The sequence below is a fragment of the Ctenopharyngodon idella genome, chromosome 9 (genome assembly GCF_019924925.1).
Source record: "Ctenopharyngodon idella isolate HZGC_01 chromosome 9, HZGC01, whole genome shotgun sequence".
Taxonomy (NCBI): domain Eukaryota; kingdom Metazoa; phylum Chordata; class Actinopteri; order Cypriniformes; family Xenocyprididae; genus Ctenopharyngodon; species Ctenopharyngodon idella.
Window position 1 is genome coordinate 34,983,693 of NC_067228.1, and position 21,066 is coordinate 35,004,758.

General features: G+C 37.3%; 1 protein-coding gene and 1 long non-coding RNA gene across 2 annotated transcripts; both read right to left on the reverse strand.

The window, feature by feature from the left end:
* Positions 1–1,032: 1,032 nt before the first annotated feature.
* Positions 1,033–7,034, reverse strand: LOC127518874 (sacsin-like). Its single transcript, XM_051906090.1, has 5 exons — positions 6,901–7,034; positions 2,079–3,507; positions 1,878–1,966; positions 1,390–1,783; positions 1,033–1,042 (listed from the first exon to the last, which is right to left on the reverse strand). The coding sequence occupies exons 1-5, from the start codon at positions 7,025–7,027 to the stop codon at positions 1,033–1,035; spliced, it is 2,049 nt and encodes a 682-aa protein (XP_051762050.1). The 5' UTR covers positions 7,028–7,034.
* Positions 7,035–19,347: 12,313 nt separating this feature from the next.
* Positions 19,348–20,348, reverse strand: LOC127518745 (uncharacterized). Its single transcript, XR_007931635.1, has 3 exons — positions 19,862–20,348; positions 19,634–19,709; positions 19,348–19,538 (listed from the first exon to the last, which is right to left on the reverse strand). It is a non-coding gene; the product is annotated as an uncharacterized LOC127518745 (long non-coding RNA).
* Positions 20,349–21,066: the final 718 nt, after the last annotated feature.

Here is a 21,066-nt window from a genome sequence, read left to right on the forward strand (position 1 = left end):
CAGTCAATTCTTTGTTTTATGTCATGGAGTATGTCTTCAATCTCCTCATCGGACAGTGTTTTCTTCACACCAAACTTTGTTAGCAGGTTTTCATATTGCAAAATCTCTTCAGGCACTTTCTTAATGTAGGGGCTTAGATCCAGTTCAGGTGGATAGGCTAAAACTATATCTCCTGGACAGACAAACTCACTTTTATTCCAAATCCAGGGGATGCTTTTTGTGTCCAATAAATCTGTGAAATTTCTCATGTTGTCTTGCATGAATGTGTAAATATTGTGCAGCTTGGTTTTAAACTGAAAATCTGAATTTGGGTTGACCATTGATCTCAGTGCAGTGAGGTTCTCCAAGACTTTTTCAGCAGGAGGGGGCTCATAAAGTCCAAGATTTTTGCACACATGTCCTGTTAGCTCATATGTAAGTGGCATTACATATCCAACAATTGAAGAATAGTTTGAATCCCTTACTTCAGCAGGTTTATAGAGACCTCTCTTAAGATTTCTACAAATGCTTCCATTCAATAACTTTGGATTTTCACAGGGAACCCACTGCCGTTGCTTGAGCTCTTCTATCTGTGCCTTGGTGAATTTTGAAAGGAAATTATTCTCATTCAGGACTCGAACAAGAATATGTGCTTTTTTGAATGCCTTATCTGGTGAGTATACACAAAGCTTTTCAATATGATTTATAACTTGGAGTATGTTTTCTGTTGTTATTTCTTTTTGCTCTGTCTTCAGGCCAAGGCGTTGCAAACTCTGAAGCATTTCCTGGGTCTTTGTATAAATAGGTGGGGGAAAGAAATCTGCCTCAAAAAGATCCTGAAATGTCCTGTTTCTTGGATCAAAAACGTTTGAGGCTTGTTTGTGTTCTCCATGAGTTGTCTCAATAAAATTGAGACTTTTGGTTTTCATGAGCAGCTGCTCACTTTGTGAGAGTAGAATGCTACCATTATTCAATATCCAGGTCATTACTGTCTGTTCCTCATTTTTTTTTAAAGAGGCTGTCTCAATACAGTCAACCAAACAAACAGCCACCTTAGCTGCATCTAAGAGTTCAATATTCAGAAGAGTCAAAAGTCTGCGATCAGCTTCATTTGCACACTGTACAATGGTCTCAGGCACTGGCAGATCATTTGGAATGGCTGGATTTGTGGTTAAAACAACTGCTTGCTTTGATTGAACTGCAACATATTTCCCAGACATCAATCTGAAGATTGGCAACATGGAAAGCAAGTTCTTTTCAGCATTTGAGAGAGAATCCAAAGAAGAGAGGTACATTTTCAACTCCTCTTTTTCCTGTGATGAAGTAGAGGCAATGCCTTTGATGACCTGATCTCTGTGTGAGTTCACAAAGACTTGTAGAACACTTCTTGGTGAAGCTGGAAGAACATACCTCTCAATGTCATGATGTCTAAGACACCCATCTCTTTTTATGATTGTACACCCCACCATCCTTAACACTTTCTGAACATGATCTGACAAGCTAGATGCTGTGCTTCTCTGAAAAATCAAAGTTGTGTTACTCTGCAACTTTGCTAACAATACAGAATTGCCTGAACTCTGTAGTGGCTCCAGTGGTACTAAAGGCATGTCAATAAAGCTGTTTAACTCTATCAATTCAGTGCTAAGAAACTTCCAGAATTCAGCTAGCCAGCTCTTTGGTGGATGATGATTTTCTGCTGTTTTCCATGTCACATGACCTTGGGACACCTTCCAGTCCATGGGTAAGTGCTTCTTGGTGAGCGCAACAACATCTTTAGCATCCAAATTGATTATGTTGTATGTGCCTGAAAAAAAAAAGAAATGAGTGAGACCAAATTTCACAAACATTTCACATTATTATAACTATTCACAATGAAATATATTCAACAATTTTCTTACTCTTTGTTGCTAGTTTCCTTAGTTGCATAGTGCAAAAATGGCTCAGATCATTGGGTAAAAATCTTTCTTTACAAAATGGCAGCAATGTTCTAAACAAGCAAAAAAAAAAAAAAAAAAAAGATTATTGATTAGTACTTTGACAACACAATAAAAACACACTAAAGAATTCAAGAAGGAAAAGACAACTATATCACACCTTACCTTGGAAACTTCTCATTGTCGATCAAAACAGTGTTCTGCGCTCCATTGCTAAATGAAGTGCAGGTTCCATCGCTGAGAGGCAGAAGCTTAAGGCCTTGTAGTTCTTCGTACTTCTCATCACTGAGAGCAAATTCAAGAAGAGAGTATTTGTCATCTTTACTGAGATTTTCAACCTTACTTCTGTGAAGGACATCTCTAACATAAGATGGAGTCACCCATGTCAATGTATCACTTTCAGGGAAGATTTCTTGAACATCTTTCAAAACATGTTCTGGAAGTGTGACCAGGTTCTCTCCTTCAGCAATCAGTAATCTTGATATTGCAGACATTTTGTCACTACATATATTGTTGACTGGAAAAACTGCATCTGAGGGAGACACCCAGATGTTCTCATCATTGGCAAGGTGAAAGATCTTGTATTCAATTAGACCATTCAGAGTGTCTGTTGCAACTTCATGCCATCTTTCTTTATGTACAGTCTTGGATAGGTCAGGCCAAAGATTGTACACAGTGGCAGCAGGCAGGGTTGAGTTTCTGGATAACTGAATGGCATCCAGGATCATCAAAAGATATACATGAGGAAGAATATCTTTTATAAGTAGCTCATTCCACTTTGCAGACTCGTCATTCTTCTGATCCTCCTCTTGCCACTTAATGAACCTCCGATTATCTGTCAGGCCAAAGCAAGCATTGATGTGAATGGGAAGCCCAGTTTTGTTTGATTCATTATTTGGAAGTGGCAGAAAGCAACTTAGTCGCCCATTGCAATGTGATCTGTCTTCATCTATTTGAAAAGCTGCATCAACTTGAGGGTAGAAGCTCAGCTTACTGGCTAGAGAGTCAATCTCTGGTTTATATCCGTGTTTCAGAAGGCAAGTTGTCACAAGCCACTGGGACCTTGTTTCTTTCATTTGATGGGAAATGTGTGATGCCGTTTTGAAACAAGTTTTTCTGTCAAATGATTCTTGCTTGACATGAGAAAGGTCAGTGTCAAATTGATTCGACACCGAAACTTTTAGCCTATTGTTGCAGAAGCCATTGGTGTCAATATGCAGCAAAGTAATGGATGACACATTTCTCAGGAAAAGAAGACTGATGTCTGCATCAGTAATGAAACTGTCAAAAAGCTGTGTAACTTTTTTGGAGTCATACAAGTTATCGGAGATCTCAGAAGCCTCATTACGCAGAGGGAAACGGAAAAGCGTTCCTTTGAAGTATTGCTCCTCACTGATGACCTTCTCCCAGGAACAACTGCTGACTTGACTGACCACATTTTGAAAGGGCTGAAACTGATCTCTCAAGTTCAAAAGGCTCTCTCTGTCCTCTTCATCATCCAAAGACCATCGATAGCCTTCTTCATCATCTCCAAACATCTTCTTTTGTGGGTCAAAAATGGCAAGGTGTTCAGAACTGAATACACATGGCAAGTCTGTAAATAAACAATAATAATAATTTTAAATAGTGTTAGCATTGCCAGTGTTGTGCCAATTCCCATGTAAGAATCCGACACCAGAAGTACCCTGAGAGGCAGTTATTTAAACTGATGTTGCAGCTGATCAGGGCAGTCAATGCAGTCATTAAACACATTATTGCTAATACACTATAATTAGGGATGCACCAATATTAAAATTTTACCCAATACAATAAGTCTATATTACATTTATTAAAATTTTCCACTATTTTGTCTAAATAGATTAAAGATAAAACTGTAAAATATAAAATACATTTTATTTTTAATGCTTCAAGCGAATTTAGGAATCAGAACAACATTATAATGTACAGTTTTGAGGTTGGCTAAATATTACACTTAACAGTGTTATGAAATGTATGTTATTTTAGTGTTATTTAAAGATGGGCTTTAATTGAGTGTTGGATGATGGAAAAGAAAATCTAAAAATAGGAAATAAGCATGTACATTTTTATATTATTAATAGACTAACCATTAAAAAAGGTTATTGTATTCTGTAACATATTATCTTTCTTTTGTGCCTACAGTAATAATACTAAAAACATATAGCCTACCCTCTGGCAATTTAACATAATAATAAAATTCAAAAATAATTTTTACGATATTACTGTGAGCACATCATTTTACGGAGGTTTGCTTTGGTAGTAACTTGTGTAAGCTGTGCTAATTTAGCAAGCAAATCTGTTAGCATGCTAACCATAGAAATCTGAGAATACAACTACAGCACAAAAATCACATGTGATCATTAGTAGCTTTGGTTACATAATGTGGAATATTATGTATAGGCTTCCGGGGTGCGGCTCTGCTGCTGACCCAGTGCTTCACACATGCATACTCGTCCGTTTTTGTGTTGTTTTCGTGCTGTTTTGAGTTACTTGGTTATTTTATTTGATCCTATTTTGTTTTTCTTATTTGTTAAGACAAAGACAAAGACTAAAAAGAAGAGGCTGCAGGCCTCCCTTACCTATAATCACCTTGTCAAACGTATGGTCCCTAAGAAGCAAAATGGACGAACTGTTATTGAAAGTTAAGTATGATAATGATTTTAGACAAAGTAGTTTATTATGTTTTACTGAGACCTGGCTAAAAGATGGAATCCAGGATATAGACTTAAGTGGATATACAATAATAAGAGTGGACAGAGATGAAGCCGTGTCTCACAAAGCTATTGGAGGAGGTCTGTGTATCTATGTGGATAACAGATGGGCTACTCGTTTCCGAATACGTAAACAAGTGTGTACTCCTGATTATGAAATCTTGTCTGTGTCTTTTAGACCTTTTTATCTCCTGAGAGAGTTTGGACAAATAACAATTGTTTTAGTATATGTTCCTGGACCGGGCTATGAAAAAACTGGGAACAAAATAGCAGAATGTTTTAGTGACGCGCCTTGTCTGGTCACCTGAACAATCTGTATTTATCCTGGAAGATGTGAACTCTTGTGATCTATCGACTTTCTTGCCTGCTCTGCACCAATATGTGGACTGTCTGACTAGACTTTCGCACATCCTAGACAAATGTTATGGCAATATTGTCGATGGTTATAAAGCCATTTGCTGCCTTCCCTTGGGAAAGTCCGATCACAGTGTTGTACATTTATTCCCCAGATATCGGGCTAAGATCAAACAGGAGAAACCGATTGTTAAACAAGTACATCTGTGGACTGAACAAAGTAAAGAACAATTGAAAGACTGTTTTGAACAGACAGACTGGCAACTGTTTTTTAACGCAAGTGATAATGTTCATGATATTACGTCCTACTTAAATCTTTGTGAGAGCAACTGTGTTCAAGTTAAATCTGTGTGTATATACCCAAACAATAAGAACTGGTTCACCAAAGATCTAAAATTATGCCTCAATGAGAGGAAGGAAGCCTTTATGAAGGGTGATAAGGAGTTAGTTAAATAAAAGAATAGAGAACATAGGGGAAAAATTAAAAGTGCTAAACTTGAATATAAAACCAATACTGAAGGCAATGCAAAGCAAGCATGGGAGGGTTTGAATGTGATGATGGGAAGGAAGGGAAAGAAAACAATTCCCACATATTTACTGATACACTCACATCCATACTGCGAAAATGCATGGAAAGGGTTATTATGAGGCATTTAACGAATTCTGTGGAAGATATTTTAGATCCGCTGCAATTTGCATAGAAAGCTAGAGGTACTGATGATGCAGTGCTAACATTACATAATTCAGTTGCTGAGCATGTACAACACATTTCTAATTATGCTAGAATTCTGTTTTTAGATTTGATGTCAGCTTTTAACACAATGAAGATTCATATTTTGATGCAATGATTGATTGATTTGGGGGTTAATGGGGGACTTATTCGGTGAATCAAAGATTTTCTTTCTAATCGCCCACAAAGAGTGGCTATCAATGGCAATATGTCTGGAACAATGATTTTGAATACGTGAGCTCCACAAGGAGCAATTTTATCACCCATACTTTTTTCTTTATATATTAATGAGTTTAAAATTAAAAACAAGGTTTTCAGTATTTTTAAATATGCCGATGATATGGCTCTCGTGGGTCTTGAGTGTTTGAGGTGATGGCAGGACTTCTACATATCTTGAGCACATAAAAGCCCTTTTGAGTTGGAACCTGTAGTGCTTAATGGGAATCCAATAGAATTTTTTCTGTAAATTTTAAATATCTGGGGACATATATTAATGCCCAACTTAAATTTTCAGAGAATACTGGCAGCATATTTAGGAAAGCCAGAGTAAGAACATACTTGAAATGGTCTGTAAAAATTTTGTGGAAAGTATTTTGATTTTTAACATGACTTTGTGGTATGGTAGTCTGAGTATTGTAAACAGAGTCAAGTTGTCCAAGATTGTGAATGAGGCAAGCAAGATAATTGGTAAGACGCAGAAACAGCTGAATGATCTCTACCGACGTAAAGTGAAGTAAAAGGCTTTAAAGATAGTTGAGGATGTGTCTCACCCCCTCCATGGCGAATTTTGACGTTTGCCATCAGGGAGCCGATTTAGGCAACCACGAGTGACAAGGAAAGTTTACCGATTATCTTTCATGCCTAGTGCTGTCAAAATTTTAAATGAGAGTGACTGATGTTTTTTTTGTTTGTTTTGTTTTTGTTTTTATGAATTGCATGCTTCTTCTTATGTGTATTTGTGTTATGTGATGTACTGTGAAGCCAGAGACAATTTCCCACAACATGGATAATAATAAAGTAATATAATTTAAAAAGACATGAACTGACATATTGTGATAGTAACTCAGCGCTACATAAATCAACAAGCGATATTGTAGGATTTCGAATCAGCAGGCACTTAGTAGAATACCTGAAAAAATTATATAAGCCAATCTGTTATTGTAGTGTATTTCACCTGTAATGTGATAAACAGAGTTGAAAGCCGATCCCAAATCTCCCAACTTTTGTTGGGTCATCCTGCTTGATGCTTCGGCCAACTCTCTGAATTCCCTCCCAGTCTTCCTCTGTGAAAGCTGCATCATTGAAGGCATAGAGAGCAGGTCCTGCCAGATCAAAGATACAAACAGCTGATCAAACAAAAATGACCAAACAACTTGACACACTTTGCCTTTAGCACAGTAAAGACTTTCAGTATCTGGTCAAATACATGACAGAAAAAATGAGTTATGTCTGCCATACTGTATGTACTGTATGCTCTTATTTTCAGCTCATTTTATTTTATTTTGGAACCAAACTGCTACTATAGTACCAGTGATTTTGACCTGGTTTTGAGAAAAACAGTTTTGCGATACAGTAGTGGTGACTGGGGCTTTTTTAAAAAAAGAGGAGAAGCACAGAGGGCAGTTTTTTGGTTACTCTTCTAAATTATCATAGCAAAGCATTAAACACTACAAAATCCCCCACTTAACATTAATCTTGCACAAAAAACATTATATAACGCTTAATTTTAGTATTTATTCTCCCTTTCAAGTGTCATGGCAATGCATGCTGGGAAACAAAAAGCTCCTTTCCAATTTAAAAAAAAAAAAAAAAGAAAAAAGAAAAAAGAAAGAAAAAATGCAGAAGGTATAGTTGCAAAACTCTTCATGGTTGTGAATGAGAACAAATGCAAAGTCCTATAGTGTAATATCTTTGTTGCAGGCTCTAAAGTAATTTAGAAAGCTTACGTAACATGACCACCTCTTAAGGGGTTAGTTCTTAATTTAGTTACATTTAATTTAGTTAGACTAAATTAAATCTATTCACCATAACAAGTGATCGATTCTTGATCAGAAAATTTGTACTAAACCTCTCGATTCATATGGATTAGTTTTCCGATCTCTTTTTGAAGTTTTTGAAGCGCTAAAGTGGTAGTTACAAAGGCAGTCAGTGGAAGGTAATCTGACAGCATTCTGTCATCAAAAAGGTCTTCATTTGTCTTCTGAAGATGAGCAAAAGTCTTACGGGTTTGGAACAACATGAGGGTGAGTAATTAATGACAGAATTTTCATTTTAGAGTGAACTATCCCTTTAAATCTGCTCTCAGTGTTTACAGCACAAATACCTTGATACTGTCTGAGCTCTTCAGTCCACAGGCTCTGAGTCCCATAATGCCTCTCATCATGAATAAACACCACACGTGAAGCTCCTGCATCATCTGCATTCTGGATCAGCTCCTGATATGTTACAGATACGAGATATAAGGTGCATACCATTTGACAATGATGCGATATTTAATATTTAATGCTTTTTTTTTTGCCTACCTTCAATATTTGTCCTCCATCTGGGTACCTTCTCAAAATTTCTTTCAAGTAATCAATGAACGGTGGAGACGTCGCACCAAATTTATTTCTGCATTGAACAATGTAAAGTTTATCACAAACTGTACAAAACACACAGAACAAATTCAAGGTTCACTGTGTAATAGTTAGCCTACTCTCAGTGTACTTTAACACTCCACCATATTAGTTCTGGGCTTAAGCATAAAAATGTCACAATGTGGTTGTAATGAGCGCATTATCTCTGAGGAGATAATAAACAAACAATAAACAGTCTGTAATAAATCCAAACAAGGAACACTTAGGAGTATCTTGAGGAAATATAACACAACCATAATATAACAATGACGATAACAGACAATTGAACTAGGGAAAATCAGGGGTTAAATACATACAAGGATAATTAACGTAACCAGGATCACATGTGAACTCAATCAAAAACCACAGAGACAAACTAACAAAGGGAACACAGGCAAACAGGAACAGAACATAAACTGAACATAATCATTACAAAAACATGCAGTGAATAAAACCACATACTTCTTTTTCTCCCTTCGTCTCGATGCTGAACTCATTGTGCTTCATTCTCCTGTGTGGTTAAAACTTCCAAATTATTTAAATTCTTAAAAGAAGCCTTTTTTGAACAGTTATTCTGTGGTAATTGTTATAATAATATTGTAAATGTAGTCGTCTTTAAGAAGCTAGTTTGCCTTTTTTCTTGGGGGGGTGTCTCATGTGACCTATAGCTAAAGTCTGCTCATAAGATTACATACAGCTGGCAGAATCTGCTAAATGTTAATCATTTAAAAAAAAAAATTAAACAAAAGGGGGGAAAATTGCATTTTGTCCTTTATTTTGTACTGCCCTGAATAAGCAGAACTGCATAACAGATTTTTCCATACAGTCACAAGACAAATTTACACAACTGAACCAGTTCAAAAGTTTACATACTGCACACTTATACTGTATGTTTTTACCTGGATGATCTTCCACTGTTTTCATGTTTTGTGATAGTTGTTCATGAGTCCTTTGACTGTCCTGGGCTGCGTTTCCCAAAAGCATAGTAAGCCTAAGTTTATCTTAGAACCATTGCCACTGATGGTCTCTACGATCAACTTAGGCATAGGATGCTTTTGAGAAACGCAGCCCTGAGCAGTTAAACTGCCCACTGTTCTTTAGAAAAATACAGCTCCTGCACATTCTTTCAATTTCCAGCTTTTTTTCTGATTAATTGCCCCTTTCTAACAGTGACTGTATGATTATGAGATCCATCTTTTCACACTGAGGACAACTGAGGGACTCATACACAACTATTACAAAAGCTGCAAACATTCACTGATGCTCAAGAAGGCTAATGTGTCACAGATACACATAGAGGCTACTTACTGCAGAGCCAATGGGTGGAGCTTGACGTCGAGCTCCCTCTCTCTCCCTCTCTGAACCTAATCAGTGGAGCTTGACCATCCATCTACACCTTAAGCTCCACCCCTTAGATCCACAGAGGTGGAGCTGGAATAGGTCAAGCTCCGCCCATTTGGCTATGCACCACTTGCGTACACACATTATTCAAATCATATGTTAGATGTCTTCATTCTGAACACCTTTGCCACAAGAACCTCTGGTGTCAATCAAAATTTTAAAATATTTTAAAATATTAATGTTTTTGAAAAAGGGGAAAAAAGGCACACTCATTTTTCTCAGCAAAACCAGTGTAGTACAAATTTCTTTGGTAAATTAGCATACCTTAAATTGATTAAAATTGGGTCACACTTTAGATTAGGGTTCAATTCTCACTATTAACTAATTATTAACTATGACTATTGCCTCAATAAACTCCTAATTACTGCTTATTAATAGTTAGTAAGGTAGTTGTTAAGTTTAGGTATTGGGTAGGATTAAGGGATGTAGAATATGGTCAAGCAGAATAAGGCATTAATATGTGCTTTATAAGTACTAATAAACAGCCAATATCCTAGTAATATGCAGCTAATAAGCAACTAGTTCATAGTGAGAATTGGACCCTTAACTAAAGTGTTACTGAAAATGGTCATTTTAGTCTCCGATTAAGGTGCTTACAAGCTTGCTAAATAATACATAATATTTTTATGCATGCACCTAAAGGTCTTAAAGTGAATGTCGACAACTGGTAAATACATTTTAAAGATCGTTTGTAAAGACATTTTTCCAAATAACAAAATAAGAACAATTGTGGACTTTATGTAAAAATCTGTTATGTAAAATAGCTTATTCATACTTGTGATGAATAAAAATATAAAAACAAAATCCCTCTTTTTTACTTTTTAAATAAAAATACAAATAATTTATTGTTGAGATATATGATAGCCTATTACATTATAGTATTATATTATATTTCAAAATGACATTTCAAAAACCTGATGCGGTTATCTCCTACCTTCAGTGGTCCTGATGCAGAGTGAAATCCAGCGATCGGAATGAGAGTGATAAAGCCACTCAGCGCATGCGGATTCTCTAGGTTTCTGTTCACTAGAAGCAGCCTGTTTAGCAAAAATGAAACTCACACTCCTCCTTCATTCATAATTCAGTGAATGAGTTGTAAAATAAACCAGGTTTCAATCAAAATAGCTCCATATAACTAAACCAGACACTTAAAGTAACTGTTACAAATCAAAAACAGAAATACTTGAAAACATTACTTTGTATTTTTAATCCCTGTAATATTTGAGGGGGAATCACACCTAGATAAGCTGATTTGGGCCCCTGGAGAAGTTTTGACATGCCCTGGCATTTGTGCTTTTTTCAGTTGTTCATAAACATATTAATGGAAAAGGTGTCATTACACTGTATTCAGCACGAACTAGGCTACCATAATATGTGTGCAACATGTATGTACATGTTTGTATTTTTGAAGGAATAACGTTTATGCGTGGTTATTGAAAAAACAAAAAACTTAAGTCACTGAAATAAGGCCAAAAAAGCAAATATTATATATGTGTTCACAAGACTTCTGGGTATTGGAGGTTGTAGATTAGAATTTTTGCTTCAAAATGATGTAAAAATTATCCTGCCTACTCGTTCATATAAAACAATATAGATATTTAAATTTTCTAAGACACTTTTTGTCAAGAAACACAGTATGCGTGGAGGCGTGAATCTTCATGAATAATGGTATGATTCACACCTGAGAAGACAAAAGATCCGCATAATGACCTGCATAATGAGCCCTTTCAGTCAGGTAGGCTATGTGAAAAAACCCTCTGATAACAGGATCACATCAGCTATTGTATTAAAGTTAATATAATGTCCACTCTTGACAAAAAAAAAACAACAAAAAAAACATGATTTTTGTGATCTCTTGCATGCACTTATTATTGCACATCATGTGAAGAAAATTTTGTATAGGCCTATTATAGTTTAAATTACAGTACCAGTCAAAAGATTGGACGCATTACTATTATAATGTTTTTAAAAGAAGTCTCAAGTCTCAAACCAAATAATAGTTTTCTATTTCAATATACTTTAAAATATAATGTATTTCTGTGATGCAAAGCATCTGAACATTCATATTACCTCTATGGCATTTCATATAGGCTTTTAGCTTAAAAGCATGCACATTTGGAGAAATAATGATGGAATTCTAATATGTTTATGTTAATTTTCTATACAGAGGAGTAATATTTATTCTATATTTATTGTCATCACTATGAGCGCTGGATACTGTGTTTTCAATTCATACTTGCAGCTGGAGGGCGCTCTGTGCACATTTAGTCCACAAATGTCTCGTTAGAAGAACAGGCATACCATGTGACATTCCAGGAACTAACAGAGGCTTCCAGAGATCGCTAACCATGGCTATAACATGCAGATAAACACTTTTGAAGATAATAAATACACAATTGCGACACTGTATACATGTATTGCCTCAGAATTTGTGTCTGAATAGCGCTCGCTCCGTTGGCGTGGCCGCATTAGCGGATAATGAGCTGAATCACGGACGTCTGACATGTCTCTGTTTTCATACAGATTACATAAACAGAGAAATTTTGTTTTCGATTTGACTTACATGATTTAAAACCTGACATTTCAACGTTTCTTTAGACATAATTTTTTTGTGATTAGTATACAAGTTACAGTTCATTTTCTGAGAACTATCAGATTGGACTTTGTTCAGAGGGAGACGACAGATCACGCATCATGTTAGATTTCTTTATTTTGCAAAAAGCACAACATTTTGTTTTTACTCTGAGTGTACACAAATAAAAGAAGACATTCTATAGTTTCAATTGATATATTACTTATGTCTCTTTGACAAAAAATGTCGGAGTATTTTAAGTCTGTTTTGCTGCAATTTGAAAAAAATCCTGCAAAACGCGCCGGCGCGTTACCCGACTCCAGAGTGTTAATTCCAAGTGGTTTATGTGCCACTTGCCTTGCAACCACAGACCTGACGTCGGTATGCCCATGCACACTGTTCCCCAGCCTGAGGTCAACGCATCTGTCGTAACTACAGTGCGACCTGTCACCAGTCCCAAGGGCATCCCTCGACTGAACATATCTGGGTTGTGCCACAGCCTCAGAGCGCTGACGCAGCTGTGTGTGACCAGAATGCGCATACGACCCGAGGTCCACGCCCTCCAAGGGCGTGCAGAAGGCTCAGATAGCAGACTGATGAAGCCGACGTCATAAGTCCCAGAAGCCTTTGAAATTTCCTCAGGGGAACAGACCGGCCCGGCCTGAAGCAGCACAGAGTCAATTAAATGGCCTCTATGCGCTCTTGAGAGAGGCAGGACGCATTGCCACACACACCCAGATATGTTATCGACTGACTCAGGGTGAACATGCTATTCTGCGTATTCACACGCAGCCCCAAGGACTCCAGATGGCGAAGCAGTGATTCCGTGTGACTGATAAGCACATCTCGTGAATGGGCCAAAATCAGCCTCTCTGAGAGGAGAAAGCGCTGTATCTACGCACTTTGAGATTGTGCGAGGGACTAAGGCCAGCCCAAACGGGATCACTGAATACTGGTATGCTGTGCCCTCGAAAGCGAACCTCGAGAAACGCTTAAGGCGTGTCGCTATCTGAACATGGAAGTACACGTCCTTCAAATCCAGGATCTGCTTTAGAGACATCATCCTGAATGCGCGCTTGTGAACCGCTCGGTTTATGGGTCTCAAGTCCAGGATCAGACGGAGTCCCCCATCTCTCTTGGGTACCACAAAATACCGGCTGTACAACCCGCTCTCCAACTCGCTCGGTGGGACTTGCTCTATCGCTCCCTTTACGAGCAGGCTGTGAACCTCCTGTCTCAAAACAGAGGAATTTTGGGGTAGTGTTAGAGACGGAACCACGCCATTGAAGCGGGGCATTCTGCGCCTGAACTGAAGAGAATACCCATGTTGAATTATGTCCAGCAGCCAACACGAAATGCCTGGAATGGCTCTCCACGCATCTAGAAACTGACATAGCGGCGGAATCTCTCTGGTCGCTATTGCCAGCGGCAGTGTTTGCAGACTGGCGCCGTGCCCTAGTGAGGCAGGTCCGCGCAGTCTACACAGTCCGACTCTGAAAGGGCAGCCTCAGCGTGGGCCAGGCCCAGGCAGGTAATGCAGTGCTTGTCCAGGTCTGGCAGGTCAATGGGGCTCGTGCAGATTCTGCAGAATGTAGCCATCGGATGCTATGAAGAGTAGATGTTTCTTCTGTTATGTCTTCGAAGATGGCAACAGCGTAAAGAAGAAGATTTTGATGCAATTGTCGCTCCACCACATCATATACTACTAGTAAGCCTGCCAATATTTGTATGTGATTTGCATACTTCACGACAATTCGGCAGTTAATTTAACTGGCGTTATCCTATAAGATTTCAGGAATTACAGAGAAGGAGCGGAGTTCCCATAGTGTCAGCTGATGCAATTTTGAAGTGACCGCTAGGTGAGTTGGCTGTGGATACTGTATGCCTCCTCTTGAGCTGATTAGATAGTGCTCCTCCTTTGTTTATAAAACATAATTTGTCACTTGAATTCTGCAATCTCTCAAGATGCAGACATGTAAGAGGCTGACAATTAGCTGAACATGATTGTTTAATTAGTGACACTTAGACTTTTTACAATCTTCATTTGAATATGGCAACATTCTTATTTTAAAATCTTTATTTGAATATGGCAACATGGTAACTCGTTCTACAATATTTCTATGATTAAATCACTGAAAGAGACCCCTCCCCTATCAGCCAATCACTGTGGGCATAGTTAGTAAGCGTGTTGACATCATCCATAGCAACAAAGTCAACCCCATCCTTTCTCTTAGCTTAAGACTTCTCTCTGTTCCTTAGTAAAAGCTGGTCTCAGCAGCATTGTGAATTGGTTTTAAGAGAAAACTCTTACCTAAGAACTTTTTCTGCTATTTAGGAGAACTCTAGTGGTAAGATAAAATGTTTTGTGAATACGGGCCCTGGCCTATACTAGTTACACAAGGATTCTGAAAGCTTTTTAAAATACTTGAATGAGATCCCTTTTTTTAATGTATTATGATTTTCCTTGGCAAAAAATACTGTAATAAACGTAACATGATGGAATCTGTATATGGGTCAAAGACATTTAGAAGTCCGCATCAATAGAAATTTACAAAAGTGATTTTATATACATAGAAAGCACTGTCACGTTGATGAAGGCAGAAGAATATATATCAACACGACAAACGATGGTGTTTTGGTGGCTGACGGCATCTGGGAACGGCTGATGTCGACGAGACAGATGGATCCCTAGGTGTAAGCGATGGAGGCGGAGCCAGAGTACCCAAGGACTGGAGCGATGACAGTGTGACCGAAGACAGAGACGTACCTGGTGGGAGGGAAGAACCTGCTGCAGCCGAAGGGGTGGAGGGTCGACGCGTAGTGAACGGCCTTAAAAGTCTGTGGCGAAAGTAGCGTGAACATTTTGCTTGAAAATGTTAAACGTATATAATCATTTCGGTAATACATTTTCATTTTAATTTTGCAACTTATAAAGTGTTAAAATATATGTTTAAATTAGTGTAGGAAATAGCAAATGTAAATTATATTATTGAATTTGAATGATCATTTTGCTCCAAACGTTGAACATATGGGTATGGAAAAAGTAAACTTAAATACAGAAATGCATTGCCATTTTACATATTACATTTCAAATTGAATATTGCTACCCATATGCTTCCAAAGGAGTCGTTGTCCACATTGGAGATCAGACTCTTATAGTGTTGGTAATGAGGATGCTTATTAGGTACAGGTACAAATTGTGGTATTAAATTTCTCCTCAATTGTAACTTTGCTATTAATAAAATCCCCATTAAGCTGTCAAACTTTCATAGGCAAGCTCTGTTATCCTGGTTGCTGGCGTACAAACACAACTTCTCTCCCCATTTTATGGTTTCCAGGAGATACTGTGTCATCAAGAAGATTCATTGTTTTAAAGTTTCATTTAAAATTATTCATTGTATTTACCCAGTTAATCATGTTATAAAAAGATTTAAAGGGTTAATTCACCCAAAAATGAAAACTCACCATTTACTCACCCTCAAGCCATCCTAGGTGTATATGACTATTTTCTTTTTAAACAAACACAATCAGAGATATATTTAAAAATATCCTGGCTCTTCCAAGGTTTATAATGGTTGTGAATGGTTGTGAACACGGAGGCGCAGAGGAGAGAGCAAAACAAATCACTGGTCATGGATTATTAGTCTAAAACGATCAAAAGAAATTTCGGAGGATTTCGATATAAAAGAAGAGGAGCTTAAATTTGTTGCCCAGCCCAATTTATTTGAACCGCGAGAGACGTCTAAGCTTATGATACTCCTACATCCTGCATCATACATCGCGTCAGAGGATTACTCTTGTCATGCAAGTCGACTTGCGCAGTATGCGTACGGTCGTCCACCGGAATCTAGTTATTTGAATTTAAAAAGTTTTAAATATGGATATTTCTCTTACAAAATCGCATCACTTCGCTTCGCTTCAGAAGGCCTTTATTAACCCCCTGGGGTGGTATCGATGATTTTTTATGGATGGATGCATTATTTTTGGCTTCAAAACGTGCCCCCCATTCACAACCATTATAAACCTTGGAGGACTAAGTATATTTTTAAATATATCTCTGATTGTGTTCATCTGAAAGAAGAAAGTCATATACACCTAGGATGGCTTGAGGGTGAGTAAAGCTTGGGGTAATTTTCATTTTTGGGTGAATTATCCCTTTAAGAAAGATTGATTTGAAATGTCTGTTTCGTAATTTGAATGATGAGACTATTTGTCATCTTTTTTTGATTATATTTGCACTAAATTGTTCTTGATCTTGAGGTCTTTTTTAAGGAGATCTCTGGAACTGACATTACTCTGGAGGACAAAAATAGTTTATTTTTTATGATAATCCTTTAGAAAAGAAAATTTGTTTTCTTCTTAATTTATTATTTTAGGGAAATATCACATTCATAAATGTCTATGGGCAAAAAATACACCTAGTTTTATACAATTTAAATTTAAGCTTTGTCAGTATCTTAAATCATTGGAGGGTATAAGGAACACCAAGACAAAAAAAGACTATAGACTATAGACTTTTTAAGGATCTTTCTATTTATTTTGTAATTAGAGATATGGACTTGATTTAAATAGCCCTGTGTATATATTTTTTTCATCCTTGTTTTATTTTGTCTTTAATTTTATTTATTTATTCTATATTATTATTATTTGTAATTTATATATGAGTAATTTATTATACTGATTTTCTTGCTGTTATTATTGTTATTTTGTATTATTGTTATTTTTATTTAATTATTGTGTGTTTTGTTACTGAATAAAGCATTAAAAAAAAAGAAAGGTGGCACTACTGTTGCAGAAACTATATGCTTTACCTACAATCAGAGACAACAAATAAACACTGTGGCAGGTGTCAATTAAAAAAAAAAAAAAAAAAAAGGTGCAGGTGAGAACCAGGCGGGATGCTGGGAAATAGAGTCTGGACAGAGTGTGAGTTTGGGTAGGAGGACCGGTGCACTTGTGACAATAGCAACCTCAATACTATTATTAACAAACCATTTATTGAATTGGTTGAAAGTTAAAAGGTTCTATAATTGATAAGTTCCATTTTGAAATGAATACAGACTGTGTAAAATGAGTCAGCAAAGATTCTTTTGTCTGATGAAAGTAGCCAAATTTAATATTAATAGGACATTGATGACTGTTTTTTATAAGGCATACACTGAATCTATTTTAACATTTTCATTGATCTGTTGGTTTGCCTCTCTAAAGGAACAAAAAACAAACAAACAAACAAAAAATGCACTAGCGAAAAGTTGTAAATAATTGTAGAAAAGTGGTCAGAGTAAAATTCCCAGGGACGTCACATTTATTTAATATGCAGGTGCTTAGAAAAACAAACTATTTTTGCCTTAACTATTTTTAAGAATTGCCGCTAAAGGGGAAAATAAAAGGTTAAAGTCTTATATTCTTAATTAGGGTGTAGACTGTTTTAAGACATTACATTTGCACTCCATGCATGATCTTTTGCAGTACACAGGAACATTCTTGCTTAGCTATAGAGAAGCTATCTGAGGCTGAAATGTCCTTTCATTGTATTTTAATCAATGTCATATTTGATTGAATATTCAACCTGAACAGCACCGAAGTGTTAATATGGCGAAGGAGGGGAGATGACACCTACATGAACTACACTGAAGAAAACAGGGAAAAAATGTATAAAGAACAGGCCTACTATAATATACCAAGGCTGCTACAGTTACACTTAGTCTACTATTATAAAACAGTCATTTAAAAAAGAAAAATAGAGAAGGACTATGAAAGCTTTTTTTAAGCATTTGAAAGTGATCCCATTTTAATTTATGTTTTACAGTGGCAAAAATAACTGTAATAAATGTCAAATTTAGCTGGAATCTGTATTTACCCTGTCATGATGAAGAGCATTTGATAGTGTATTTCTAGACTAACCACTAGGTGTCAGTAGTGGCGCAATTACTCGCAAGCTGTGTAGAACACACGAGAGAGAAGTGTTGCTGTCAATTGTTGCATGTGCAGACCTAAGATGTAATAAAAATATAAATCTGTTTCAAACAGTTTTTTCATTACAATGAGAAACAATACACCCTACTTATTAGGGGATTTATAATTGCTTAAGTACATAATATTATAAAGCGTGTTCTTGCCATTAGGCTACGTTTATTTTGATAGCATGGCAGTGACCAGGCTGTGTAGTGATAGGCCCTGTCCCAAAAGACACACTTCATATGCACTTTCGGTCTTCTGGACTTACAATGGCTGCCACATGCGTGTGTCCATTAAGTCCATTAAGATCGTAGCGTGTCCCATTTGTCGATGTTCGTTTCAGAAGGGTGCTTGCAAGTGTGGCCCTCGATGCGCACCTTTGCCAAAGCCCGCAAGTGTTTAGAGTGGCATTTGGGATAGGGCCATATGCTGCAAGTTCTAAAACTAACCACTAGGTGTCAGTAGCATTACATTTACCAGTAGAGTACGTAGATAAGGGCTGTATCTCAAAACTTAGGGTATGTTTACACGACACCGATATGCTTAAAACGGAGAAGTTTTTCCTTTGAGTTTTACGTGTACAGACGACACCATTGTCAAAACGATCCCCATTCACACGAATCTGTGAAAATGGCTAAAAATGCTGTATTCTGCTGGCAGGTCATTAGATGACGATGAAACACCATAGACTGAACGTGTAATACGCATGACGTCATCGTTTTCATAAATTGACGTTTTTGTTGTTTACACGGAGGCCGTTTTCAAAAACTTGCACTTTGAAACCTGTTTTCAAAAGTTTGCATTTTCAGGCCACCAAAATGCTGTTGTGTAAATGAACAGCCAAAATGCAAAAAAAGTTTGCCGTTTTTGTTGAAAACAGTGTCATGTAAACGGCCCCTTAGGGTGCTTCTCAATATTTAAATTGATGCTTCCTCGTTTCTTCGCTCCATCCTCCAGCCTGTGACCTGGAAACTGATCAAACTCAGCCATCTTTAAGAACATCTCAATTCTCTAATTGTACCACAAGGAGGCAAGGAATGAGAAGCGAGGGCGCTTCCTGAGAAGTTATGAGGATACACAGGTGTATCCTTCCCTCGCATTCTAAGGTGGGTGGAGCTGAGACGCCAGGAAAGGAAGCGAGGGAAGGAAACGAGGATGCACAAATAAGAAATGCGAAGTACCCATAGGCAGCTGACTTGTTGCCTCTCTGCCCTATCAGGCAGTGATTTTGCAGGCACTGTCCCTGCGGAAAGGAAACAAAAGCACCTGAAATAGAGACAAACAGCAAATTATGACAAGGCATCAAAAAGCCTAAAACCACTCTCCAATAATGACACAGTAAGACTTGAGGATTGCAGTACCTGGACTACAAGAGCCACAGTCCTGGAGGAGGTGAGCCCAAGATCTTAGACTCTCCGGACAGAGGATGGTCAAATTCTGAGGAGAAATCAGAGGATTCTGTTGAAAACAAAAGGAACAGTACTAGTAGATACTTCTAGATGACACAGACTGTGCAGTATCACCAGCAACATCTGAAACACTTCCAGTACTGGATGAAGAAATGCATTCAATGCATTCATTACACTTACCTGTAGAGTGTGCAGATTATGAGTCAGTAGAGTAGATGTGCTGTTGTTGTTCCTGCTCCTAATTTGAAATTAAATAAAAGATTGTTTGTTACAACACTGTTTCTTTAACTATTTACTGTTTCTGTACTGTCCTGAGTAAGATATTTTACATAAAAGATGTTTACATATAATCCACAAGACAAAAAAATAGCTGAATTTATTAAAATAACCCCATTCACAAGTTTGTGAACCCTTGATTCTTAATACTGTGTGTGGTTACCTGGATGATCTACGACTGTTTTATTGTTTTCTGATGGTTGTTCATGAGTCTCTTGTTTGTTCTGAACAGTTAAACTGAGCTCTGTTCTTCAGAAAAAAATCTCCAGGTCCTGCAGATTCTTCAGTTTTCCAGCATTTTTTGCATATTTGAACCCTTTACAGCAGTGACTGAATGATTTTGAGATCCGTCTTTTCACACTGAGGACAACTGAGGGACTCAAACACAACTATTAAAAAAGGTTCAAACATTCACTGATGCTCTAGAAGGAAACACGATGCATTAAGAGTCGGGGTGAAAACTTTTGAACAGGATGAATTTTATGTTATTTTGCCCCAAGACAGTATTGTGTGCCACGACACCAGTGGAGTGAAAATGCGGCACACATAGTGATGTTGCCTTTTCATTGTTTAGGGACATTGACTGTGGCACTATGGCCAATAACATTTCTCCCTCTTCTCCTTTTATTGTGAAGATTAAAGACAGCTTTGTCAAAATGCATATACTGGGAGTAAGTCCAGGAGCAGGACTGGATGACTCAGTATATGGATGAAAAAGACATAATGCAGCTGAACGAGCTCAACTCTTCCTGCTCCTTCTCCTCTTCCTCTCCCCTCATCTCTCATCACCACTGTTCCTCTCCCTCTCATTACGGTTTTTCACGATTGTTAACACACTAGAACTGATTCAGTTAGTACAATTTTCCATCCAATCAGAAAAAAAATAAACACATGATATATTTAACTCAAGTGTCACAACGTCAACCCAAATAGCACACATTTATCCATGAGTAAACATTAAAAGGGACCTATTATGCAAAATTCACATTTACATGGTGTTTGAAAATGAATGTGTGTACATAGCCACCCTATAATGATTAAAATCCACCCACTCATTTTCATAAATCATAAGCAGTGTCTCAGAACAAGCCATTTGCAGATTGTAGCAG

Excerpts from the sequence above, each read along its gene's own strand:
- LOC127518874 (XM_051906090.1), bottom strand. The coding sequence starts at position 7,027 with ATGATGCAGCTTTCACAGAGGAAGACTGGGAGGGAATTCAGAGAGTTG. Across the intron at positions 3,508-6,900 it reads CTCTGTTTATCACATTACAG|ACTTGCCATGTGTATTCAGT; the intron begins GTGAAATACACT and ends GTTTATTTACAG. Across the intron at positions 1,784-1,877 it reads AAGGAAACTAGCAACAAAGA|GCACATACAACATAATCAAT; the intron begins GTAAGAAAATTG and ends TTTTTTTTTCAG.